Raw genomic sequence first — 11472 nt, 5'->3', positions numbered from 1 at the left:
TTATGATGTCAGACACTTCAGGTAGGCTTCAGAACTCCTCCACCTTGCAAAGGTTAACTGGGATCATTTCCTTCCAGGAGGATGGAGCTCCCAGGGGCCTTGAGCTGTAGCAGCCTGCATGTTCCTGTGGGAGGCAGACATCCCATTAAGAGTCCAGCTAGAGGGTTTGGGGCTGTCGAAGGCCACTTTGGGCTCTTGCAGTCCCTCTGCCCGGGAGGAGAGACTTGTCCAGATAAAGGGGCTGGCAGGATATTCTTAGAGCCAAAGGTTTGTGGTCTCATTTCTCCCGTGGGACGCAGAAAGCAAGCCAGGGGCATTTGAACAGCGGGAGATTGCAAAGGCATAGACAGGTGAGTTGGCCCTCTTCGGTACCTGGACTTTCAGTGTGTCCCATTTGGGAATCCCTCGACTTTCTCCGAACTTCCCCAGGGGTTTGACTGCTGACGTGGCATAATTTGGGCAGCATAATTTGCCATTCTTCTTCCTCCGTCTTCTCCTCTCACATCCAACTGCCAACCATCTCCGTGTGGGTTTTAGTAGTCGATAGCAAGCCCAAATTTGCCGCTAGGAAAATTCTAGCCATTCTCTACGCTGTCCCATTTATCAAATTGAATCCTGATTTTATGCTCCGTTCTTCAGGGCAATCACTGTCCCCGTAGTGCCTTCTGGAAAAAGCCGGGGACATCTTTTTAAAATTTGGCTAGTGAGGAGAGATGTGTCCTTCCCTCCGGATTCTCTAAAAGTTCATTCTCTGAGGTCAGTTATGGGATTAATCTTAGCTCTCTGGGATTCATCTTAACTCTCTGCTTCTCGTTTAGAAAAGCAATGCATATTTCGAATCAAGGGATTAGGAGCCCCCAACTTACCGACAAGTAGATTCAACACAGGGGTCTGAGACTCTGTTTCAAAGGCACGCTCCAGAAAGTAAACAGTTGAATTATGTCGGAATAGCTGCAATTTAGCTGACTTCAGGGTATGCAATTGAATATTTGCATTATTATTGTTTGTAAAGTGTTATGGGAAAGGCTGGCAACATCACGCTGCCGATCTTATCAAATCTCAGAAGCTAAGCAGGGTCGCTACTTGGGTGGGAGACCCCCAAGGAAGGCTCTGATGAGGAAGGCCCTGGCTGGGGTCACAAACTGGCATCCCTTTATACACACACAACGTCCTGTTTACTAAGACACCCAGCTTTAAAAATGGGATGGAGCAAAAGCCCTGGATGGCGTGTTTTGTGTCCATGCATGGAGTGCAGAGAGATTCTTTGTTTTAAAAATACAGAGAAGCCAGCGGTGTCTCTGAAACACTGCAGGGTCTGTACGTTATCACTTGGATCGGCTGGCTTGGCAGCAGGCGTAAGCCTGGAATAGCATTGCTACCTCATCCAAGTTGGCAGAGGCTGTCTGGTCATCTCGGAGAGTGACATTTGAGTGTCTCTCTCCCCCCCCACCCGTATTTTTTGCTGGAGAAGCCCCAAATCCCAGGTCCTGATCCACCTTGATGTCCCTCCGCTGTCCTTTCTCAGAGCCTCCTGCAAGGGTCCCCCGTCTGCCTACACTGCAGGGACTGGCATACAATCACTGATATACTAAGCAGTTAAGGGGCTCATCATCAGTGCTAGATGCAGGAGAAACCCCCCCTCTCTCCTTGCTGCTCTGCCTCCAGCGCCCAGTTCTCCACATCCACTCTCTTGCGGGAGAGATCTTGTACCCTAAAATACTTCCACCCCAAAACTGGGTCGAGATTCAGCAGTTGTAACCCCCACACACATACGCACACCTGTCTGCTTGTGTCTTCACAAGGTTGTTGTGCTGTAGTCGAGAGCATTGCTCAAAGAGGTGGGAGACCCAGGTGCGAATCCTGGTGCTTTGGCTCTTCCCACCAGGGGAGGAGCATGGAATAAATAAAAATTAACAAGTACACTCCGATAGGCAAATCCATCCAAACCCATCTAATCGGAAAACCTCTCAAAGATCCTCCTTAGGGTGTCCCTATGCTAAGCATTGATCTCCTCACCCAAACAGAGTTTGGCAAATTCTGTCTCTTGCTGGACAGAAAAACACATACTCTGCTCAGATAGGACACTTCCGATCCAGCGTTCGGGGCTCTCCTCTCTGCTTATGACATACCTCTCGACATTCCACCGGCTTGTTAATTAAGCGAAGGGCTTTCCCTTTGATACGCTCGGATAAAAGACCTTGTCATCGCACTCAGCTGCTTGTGCGCCCTAAATATAGTTTTCATGGTCGTATGTTGTGAGGATGACAAAATCGCCAACATACTGTACCAGAATTCGAGAGGTGTTGGCAGACTCAAAAAAGGTGGGGACCGCTGATCTAGCCTGTAGCTCACCACCTGGGGGGGGGGGCAGAAAAGGATGCCAGCCTCCAGGTGGGACCTGGGGTTGCTCTGGAATTACAGCTTAACTCCAAAGATCAGTCCGCCTGGGGAAAATGCATAGCTTTGACAGTTTCTAGGAGAATCCCATCCCAAAATAGAGTATAGAATTTGTGCAGGCTGGAATTATCCTGCAGGGAAAGACCAGCACTCTGTGGACACTCAGATATACCCTTTCATGGGTCACTGAATGCCAGCAATGAGCAGCCATCACAGGCAACTGGTTCTAGGGTCCGGTGAAGCCCCGTAACGCCTGCAGTTTGCAGCAGGGGCCCATGCGTTGGCTCGTAAAAAGTGACAAACGGTCAGATTATAGGCATGCTATCAAATGGATATCAGTTTTGGATACAGGCAGCCTCTTCTGGCTTCGGGCCCACCATCTGCTTCTCTCCAAGGCAGATTTCCCTACCCCGGGGTATCGTATAATGGGATGATTTATGGAAGCAGGTGTGCAGAAAGGGGGCAAGCCTGTTAGCCGTCGGAGAATGTTTTCGCCGCTAACTTTGGGGCGGCTCGTTTTCGCCATGAACATTGTGTGCCGGGACAGGCCAATGAAAAAGGGAGCGGTGCGTGGTGGGAGAAATGCACACTAAGGAAGAATGGGAGAGGGCCCCCTGTGCCAAGCAGAGGGTGGGAAGAAAAGGAACAAAACTGGATTTTGTTCCTTCGGGAGAGCCGTGTGGACACAGAAAGGAAATTGTCCACTGATGGGATTTAGAACCCAAATGGCACCTTAGGAAAAAGTTCCGCTGGGACTGTACCACTTCTGAATTTCCAATCGATTTATATCCGGCTGTCCCACTGGTATGCCCGAGGTGGCCAAAATGATACAAAACGATACAAACCTCTTGTGCTAAGAGGCAACACAACCAGAAAACTGGACCTGGACTCCGCCTTCTGCTGATGAAAGTGGAGCACTCGTACTGCTGTACAAATGTCTGTACTAAGAAGGCTAGTATGTCAGGAAGGGGTAACTAGAATCTTGTTAGGCTACATTTCCACAGCCAGGGAATGTTCTACACGCAACCCATTCCTACCACCTCGTTCCAAATTGGTCTAATCCAGGAAATTAGGATTATCGATAGGCTGAGTGTTTGCTTGTTTCCAATCCAGTTCTAGCAAAATGGCTCACCGGAAGAAGAATACATCTGTCCGAGGACAAACTGGCTCCAAGAACAGTCTCACAGGAAGCCCGGTTGTCAAAGGGCCCAATATGGACTCTCTAGGATTCCTGGCTATGGACAGCAACGTCCCCGGCCTGTCTCAGGTCATCCTTCAAAAGCTCAACATGAAAAGCTACGATGAATACAGGTGAGCCAAAATGGCCGGGGCAGCTAGGGTCTTACCTGGAAAGACGCTGAAATCTCCTTTTGTTAACAAGTCTTATGCCAGGTGTTAGGATTCAAGCAGTCATAGCAGTGGCAAACTGCAGCAGAAGGGCTGATAAGACAGCCAAGGTGGCTTAGTGGTTACAGTCACAATTCTGTCCAGGAGACCCGAGTTCAAATCCACACTCTGCCATGGAGCTAGCTCACTGGGTGACCTTGGCTGGTCAGCCAGACCCAACAAAACAGCCTGAGAAGGATTAGTACGCTTCAGGAGGACGGCAAATAAGGGGATAGGCGATGTAAAAAAAGTTTTAAATAAAGAACATTGACCACCACTGCTCTTTAAATTTGGGGCGTTTTTAGTTCGCATCCAGATGTGGGGAGGCTTGCCTGTCTCTTCTCCTCCAAACTCTTTCGTTTGGGGGCCTTCGTTGCAGGTCTGCGATGGAAGGCAAGAAGCCAAGCGTGGAATTTGGCATCCGGTCCTATTTCGAAATGTTCCAGAAGATGGAGGACACGTTCAAATTCTGCGCCGAGTGCAAACAGCTTCCTGAATCGCTGCCCAACCCCAAAAGCCTGCGGAGGTGTAAAAGGTAAAGAATATTATTGTGTTGCAGTGGTGGCAATTCTGTCTGGGCAGCTGCCAATCTGTGGCAGGAAATCCCCTGTGTGTGCTCCAAAGTAAACTCCTTTATTATTTCTTTATCTCTTCCAAAGTGGAGGTCTCCAGTTTTGAATTACAGGCTCCCGGGGACTCGACCCCGGCCAATATAACAGGGATTTCACCTAGCGTGTCTCTGCAGAGGCTCACGACATTGGTAAACAACGGCTGCTTTCGTGGGTATGAACTCCAACAGGGTTGCCATCCATTCTCCCCTGCCTTTCCTCTCCCAGGTGCCAGAACGTCTATTACTGCAGCTCTGAGTGTCAACGGGCCAACTGGCCGGTCCACAAGAAGTTCTGCAAGAAGCTAAAGTTGGCGGCCATTGACCGACTGATGGAGTGGCTTACGTTCACAGGTAGGCCCGAGGTGGAAGGAGAAGGTATGTGATTAACCTGGGTCTTATTATAGATTGGCGGGGGTGGTGAGAAGTACTTTGGTGGTCACCCATCCATGTATGAACTAGGGTCGACATTGGTTAGCGCCCAAGATTTGACGAGAGAGGTCCGCCTGGACCATGTACAAGAAGGACCATGGCCACCTTGGGATGCTACATATATGCTACTTCTTATCACAACTGACAAAACATTCAGTAAGACACAGTTCTGGTAGCCAAAACTCTGTGAACTTGATATTTCTGTGATTCTTCTCGTAGGAGATATCCCTTTTCTCACCACATCCTGGACGAAACGCATCCAGGACGTAAGACTCTGGGAAGACTGGTTCTCCATGCAGGAAGATCTGGACGAGAAGCTAGGCTCCATACTGAATGGCCGTTACATGAATATTCTCTGGGCCAACGCTGCGAAGCCGAAACCGGACGAGGCAGAACTGGTGGAGTCCGTCAAGCGGGTGACCACAGACTTTGTGTCTAGGCCAGCCTCCATCGGCCTTGGGCTGCTCATGTTTCGGATCGATCCCTATGCTAAGCCGATTGTCGTGCACGTGGTTGGAGCCTCCCACGTGGAGACCCTCAATGCCCGGGTAACAGATTACGACGAGCTGTCCCGCATGTTCCCTAAACACCAGGGCATCGAAGTGGCGATGGTAGGCGTCGATGTGGTAGATGGGCCCATCATGAGGCCTCCATTGGTGGCTTTTGGACCTCGGGAGAGGGTCTACCTCAGCAGCTACAAAGGGCTTTATCATGACTTCTGGGAATCGCAAGTGGAGACTCAGCAGGCTAGCCGGCCGGACCTCGTGGTAGGCTTCCATCCAGGTGTGTAAGATCGATTGACCGCCTGTTTTAATTTTATCTTTTGGAAATTCCAGGTCTACTAACAAGAATCTAAGAAAGTCGTTAGATTTCTCCTTCAGGCAACCCTGAAGAACTGTTGCGGGTCTGAGCAGACAACCTTGAGCGAGACAAGACCAAAGTTCTGACGTGGCCCATGAATTTGGATTGTTCATCCGCCACATAGGGTGATGGGGGCATCAGTTCTAAGGAAAGGTTGCTGGAAGGGTTGCTGGGAAAGAAAAGCCTAGGGGAAATCTAGAAAGCAGACCCAGAAAGAAATGAGCACACATCAAACTCATATTACATCTGGCCATTGGTCCATCTTGCTTAGGGTTGTCTATCCTGATAGCAACAGGGCAGGACTGCAGGGACATTGATGGGAAGTGACTCGGTTTAGCACTTAGAAGTTAGCTCTAAAGCTTTCCGCCAAAGTGTCAGGCCAACAGTTATCCCCCCAGGAACAAGTGGTGGAACGAGGCCAGAAGTCAGCTCTTGTCAAAATAAAGACTCAAGCTTATTCTTGAAGTGGAGAGAACCAACAAGCTCTCTAGAGTCAGCTGGAACCCGGAGAAGGATGCAGCTTCCCCCCCTTCGCTCTGCAGCCCTGGGCAGCTCGCCGCACGGGACTGGATGTGCTGCTCAAATGGTCCACAGTTTCTCATGGCCAAACTATTTCTTCATTGGCCTTTTATACCGCCCTGCTCTGCAAACTGGCTCAGGCCTAGAGAAAGGCTGTTAATCTTTTAAGCCCAAAAACCACCCGTTCTCATGTTCACACTGATCAACCTGCCCCAATGTCGATACTCCAGCAAACATAGGCATGTGTACATGCGGCTGGGGAGATGTGGATGATATTTTCTCAGACTTGGTGGGAGTCGACGGTGTCCCTGCAGAAATTATCCACCCCTACTCTTAGGTTGCTTCTCTGGGCCGCTGCCTGGTGCTTCTTTTCCTGCTTTGTAAGCGGCAACTGAGCTCTCGGCTGTCCGCAAGATGCCGGCCGCCTGAGACGGTGGCTGTTTTGCTCTGAGGCAGACTTTTCGCGTCTCGTTACCAAAGGAGCTTTGGGGGCTTTAGAAAGGCAAGCTGACAGGAGGGAGCTGCGTTCCGGGAGCAACCTGACCTTTCTTGCCTAAACCGCCAGGTCTTGTAACGCGACCCGTTAAGGATCTGAGCAGGTGGTGCCGTTCTTAGGAAAGGCCAGCAAAGGCTTACTCCCAAGGAGAACTGCCTTTGGACTACGGGCCAACTGTGTGCGTAGATTTATTGGCTCTAAAGCCCTTTAGCAAAAAGAGGATGGGACGGAAGGAGGCATGACAGAGATTCGTAACGGTATGTGTGGGACGGCGAAAGCAGAGCAAGAAAAGGTGTCTTTGCCCAACTATAATAATAGAATTACGAAGGGGAGGGGGTACCTCCTAGGCAGTACCTTTGGGATGGAAGTTCTCCTTCATGTGCCTTTTGGCTGTCGCCATGGCCACGAATCGAGTAGATGTCTTTAAAGGGGGATTGAGAAAAATTCAGATGATTAGACACGATGGCTAAACAAAGCCTCCACATTCATCACGGCTGTAGTGCCCGTCTACGGCGCCATGGGGATGGGACCAAGTACAAAATGGCTGCCACTGGAAGCTTGAGAAAACATGGTGGGAAGAAGTTGCCATGGTGATGGGACCAAGCGCAAAATGGCTGCCGCTGGAAGCTTGAGAAAACATGGCGGGAAACCAGGAGTGGGTGCCATCACAAAATGGCGGCTGTAGGAGGTTAAGCTGGGCACAAAATGGCTGTCCCAGCTTACCTTCAGTGCAGATCCTTGTCTTGTGGTAGCAGCTGCTGCCAAAGCTATTTTCGAAAATCGGTGCAGCCAATCAAATCTCCAACAGCTTTGTTGGCCAAAAGCCCCACTCTTTTTCTACAAACTTTTGCAGGTGCTAGGAAAGGTGGGCACCATGTTGGGGAGGGACCCCTGGTCTATTGCAAGCTGAAGGCTTATGGATGTGACACCCATCCGGGGCTGAGATTGCGTTTTCTGGGCTAGAACGCAATCTTTACACTGCCCCACCTTGGTTAGCAGACAGATTTATGCAGAAGGAACCTTTGAGCCTCTTGACGCTGGACGCCGTCTCTGGTGGTCGTATCGCATATATCCCAGGTTTGCTGACAGGTCCCCAATTTGGTCCCGCTAACTCGAGGGAGGCCTTTTCCTCTCAGCTGCCGGGTGCTGACAGCGGTCATTGTGGCTGCAATTAGCCTGAGCATTAACGAGTTGATAGACGCCATCAGGGCTCACTGGTTCTTGAGCATGCCGATCGCTAACTAGCTGTTTATGTGCTAGACAGCTGTGGCAAACTGTTAAGATGCCCGTCTCCGAACAAACGCGGAGGGCTCGCTTCACACGGAATTCGCTCAAAAGGTTGGGTGTGAAGGACCAACAACACAACTCACTGTATGGACAGACACCAGGTGTCTTTTGTAATGCTGGAAACTGGATTCTCCATTGCTTCAGGCCAATGTGGCGACTTACCTGCATCTTTCTATGCTCCACAGATTCACCCACCAGAATTTGCGTTTGGGGAGTTAATTTTTGGAACTATAGATACATGCATGTTTACTGTATACACACACACAAACTCTCTCTCTCCCTCCTGTTGTCTCACACACACATAATGCCACAGATTTTCTACTTATTGCAAAGATTAGGAACCCATAGGACTATTAACTAGTTATAGCCAAATTTTTTTTTGGGGGGGGGAGGAGGGATGCCAAGTCTTAAGTCATTTCAAACGCTTTGCCCGTTCAAGAATGAAACAAGGGTGAAATGGGGTAAAGCAGGGTTAAGGACCCACTCCCCTCTAGAGGTTAGATTCACACCTTTTCCATCACAGAATAATGGACCTTTTAAATGAGGGATGGATCCTGCCTTTGCCCCCCCCCCCTCCCTGAGCCCCCTTTCCTTGTCCCCTGTGAGACCTTCTGCTGGCCCTGTTACCTGGACAGTGCAATGCCTTTCTGAACACACAAGCCCCTTGGCAAAAGAGTTTGTGGCATGCAAAGGGCCAACAGAGAATGTTGCCAACCAGGACGGAATCTGCTCGGCTCCTTTATCCCAAAATGCTCAGAGTTCTATACAGCTCATGCCTACCGTGCTTTCCGGGCCGGTGACGTGAGCCAGAGTTTTTTGACAGCTGCACCAACAAGAGCTCCCACGCGTCATTCTCTCTCTCCTCTGGAAAAGTTCCCGGCTCTTCCTGGCCCCGAGGTGTGATTTATTACTGGAATCAACAGGAGCTCCTCGCTTTTGAAGAGGGATGGAAAATATCTCGGCTGCTCAAGGCATGGGACCCTCGGCTGGGGCTGTGTACCCACAAGAATGAAGGATGCCAAATGAATGTTTTCCCCCGTCATGGTGAGCTACTGGCCTCTGGACAGGCATGTTCGTCAACACAGGTTGAAGTGTCTGTTCCTAGTCTCTGCAAACGGCATGCCTTGGTTAAGTTTGGTACCGAGTCCCGCTTCCTACAGGGAAGAGTGCAAATTCAAGTGGCTCATACTCTCTCGAATCTCCAATGAGAGCTGTCTACAGACAAGAATCCTCATGCAATATGGAGCTGTTGGACAGATTATATGTTAAAATTTCTTTTGCTTAATTAAGGAGTTATACATTCCTATTTGGAACCACTTATACCATCTAATAGCGAGAGGACAACCCCTGAGGAAAAGTCTGAAAGCAGGACACATCTGTCGACTGTTTTGGACGGAACCTTCACATTACATGAAAAGAAAAACAATTAAATGAAAAGAAAAACAAAGAGACGAGTTTTGCAATTTGCATAGCTTTGTTCATTGCAAAGACATATTCTGAAAAATATTGATATTGTTACTTCATTGTTCACCCTCTCATTCCCGTAGGAAAATGCAAGATCTGCAGTGTGCATGATTGAACAGAATATAGGGGATGTTCTCCAGGGGGCATTGGAGATGTGTAGTTAGCCTATTTAGGTTGGGAACTTCCTGATATTTTCCAAATGATCTCTTCTGTGTCCTGATTGACTTAACTGGAAACTTCCTTCTAACCTTGAGCACACTTCCTCCCTCCTTATCTACCTAAGGGACAGGCCAGTTAGTTAGGTATCTTTTTCTCCTGTCTACACAAAGCTGTTACTCTTCACAATACACCTATTTTATTCTTTTAAGTAGTCTGATGCTCTTTGCAAATTTTAATGCTGCTAATAATTCCAAGACTATTATCTGTTTCTACTCACTGCAGGTTTCCATGCCTGCCCTGACCTCATGGAGAGCTGGCTCCCAACCCTGCTTCTCCTCAGAGACTACAACATCCCCTCGCTCTTCACTGTTTACAGGTAAAACATTGTCTTTTCCATGCAAGACTGTTCCACTGAACTGGCCCAAATTCAGTTTCGCAAAAGGAAATTGAATCGCATGGTTGGTTTCTCTGAAAAACACCCCTGCTTTCAAATGAGATTTCCGTGGAGAGAGCAACAGGAAGGGCCAGGCACCGTATTAAAAACATACATCTAGTTGAAGGGTCTAAACTTTCCCAGCAGCAGAAATGAAGATCTATAATCCAGAGCTTTTAAAAACAATGAAAGATCAAATGCTTGCTGAAACAGGCAGGTTTTAACTGCTTGCTTAAGAACCTTGATGGCTCTCCAACTGCAATCCCTGGGAGATCCACAGTCAAGGAACCTTTGGGTTTAGGAGATGGCAGTCCCAAACGGGGTCTCCTTATACCTGAAGTCCGTTTCATTGTCTCATTCTTCCACTAAGCTCACAGTTTTAGGGGGGCTTGTCTCAAAACAGGAAAAAAAAGTGCTTGGAGCAGCTTGTAAATAAACAATTATCAGAAGTCTAGTATTGGGACGTACATCTCGAATAGGGGTCTGCAGCTTTCTTCAGCTGCAGTGATGAGATAAACTGAATTCAGAGATCAAGGTGACTGGAGGTCCCTGGAGCTAAACCTCCCGATAATCCCAGAGAATACGCCGGTTCACTTTGCAGGGGGAAGCAGTCGTTGGTGTTCTATGTTCCGCAAAACTTTTGTGCGACCCTTCCCTTCCTGTCCCCACAGCGAGGAAGAGCTCAAATATTCCCTGAAGATCTTGATGGAGCTGGAGATGCAGATCACGGGCTGTGGAGCCAATCCCTTTGCCTCCCTCAAACCGGAGCAGGCCTATTCCAACCCCAACAAGCCTCCTGTCTACTGCAACTCCCATTATTTCTCGTTCTGCGGATTGTCCGGCTCGCCAGATGGAGAGCCGGAAGGGGACGAGGGTAAGAATGATTAGAAACGGGGATGCTTTTGGGAAATGCAGCCTGTGTCCGCTGGAGGCCTCATTTTATCACGGTCAGGAAATTCAGACATGCGGGCTGAGGTTTCAATTTGGCCCGTTTGCCCTGACCTACCATGCTAGTTGGCCAACAATCCACTCTATCTGATAGAATGGGACACATGGCAAAATCTCAGAAGCCAAGCAGAACAAAATGGCTCAAATCTCCGAATTTGGCTCCCCTGGAATTGTTCCCCCCTCTGAAGTCTGTTCTAATCAGTCTATTTATTACCCTCGACTATACTCAGCATTGTTGACCCGGTTCTCATTCACTGTCGATTGAATTACGTTCACCCATTTCTTTATGCTAATAAATCCTGGGTTTAATTAGGCATTCTAATTGGATGAGCTCTTTAACTTCCAGATTGCAGATCGCTTCTTGGGCCATTTCACAGGGATTGCACATGGTGTGCCGCTTTAACCGTTTAAGTGCCTACTCGGTCCTGAATAACTGTTACAGTCCCGGATCATCTTGCGCCTTCTTAATACATGATTATATCA

The 11472-nt window shown here is 48.9% G+C and overlaps 1 protein-coding gene across 2 annotated transcripts; it reads left to right on the top strand.

Annotated features, from left to right (window-relative positions):
- The first annotated feature begins 90 nt into the window (after positions 1-90).
- MSS51 (MSS51 mitochondrial translational activator) lies at positions 91-11451 on the top strand. 2 transcript variants are annotated; one of them, XM_077316045.1, is made up of 7 exons: positions 91-350; positions 3511-3708; positions 4163-4318; positions 4620-4744; positions 5042-5605; positions 9891-9984; positions 10713-11451. In XM_077316045.1, the coding sequence occupies exons 2-7, from the start codon at positions 3521-3523 to the stop codon at positions 10927-10929; spliced, it is 1344 nt and encodes a 447-aa protein (XP_077172160.1). In that variant the 5' UTR covers positions 91-350; positions 3511-3520; the 3' UTR covers positions 10930-11451. The 2 variants fall into 2 exon arrangements, with proteins under 2 accessions (XP_077172160.1, XP_077172159.1); XM_077316044.1 differs by having other exon boundaries at positions 4620-4768.
- Positions 11452-11472: the final 21 nt, after the last annotated feature.

This window comes from Paroedura picta, chromosome 17, assembly GCF_049243985.1.
Source record: "Paroedura picta isolate Pp20150507F chromosome 17, Ppicta_v3.0, whole genome shotgun sequence".
Classification (NCBI taxonomy): Eukaryota; Metazoa; Chordata; class Lepidosauria; order Squamata; family Gekkonidae; genus Paroedura; species Paroedura picta.
The sequence above is the reverse complement of the archived record's forward strand: the minus strand, read 5'-3'. Positions and strand labels throughout refer to the sequence as shown.

What these genes read in the sequence shown, in the direction of transcription:
- MSS51 (XM_077316044.1), top strand. Translation starts at nt 3,521, where the DNA reads ATGGCTCACCGGAAGAAGAATACATCTGTCCGAGGACAAACTGGCTCC. An exon ending in AAAAGCTACGATGAATACAG is followed by an intron (nt 3,709 to 4,162) that starts GTGAGCCAAAAT and finishes CCTTCGTTGCAG; the next exon opens with GTCTGCGATGGAAGGCAAGA. An exon ending in AGCCTGCGGAGGTGTAAAAG is followed by an intron (nt 4,319 to 4,619) that starts GTAAAGAATATT and finishes TTCCTCTCCCAG; the next exon opens with GTGCCAGAACGTCTATTACT.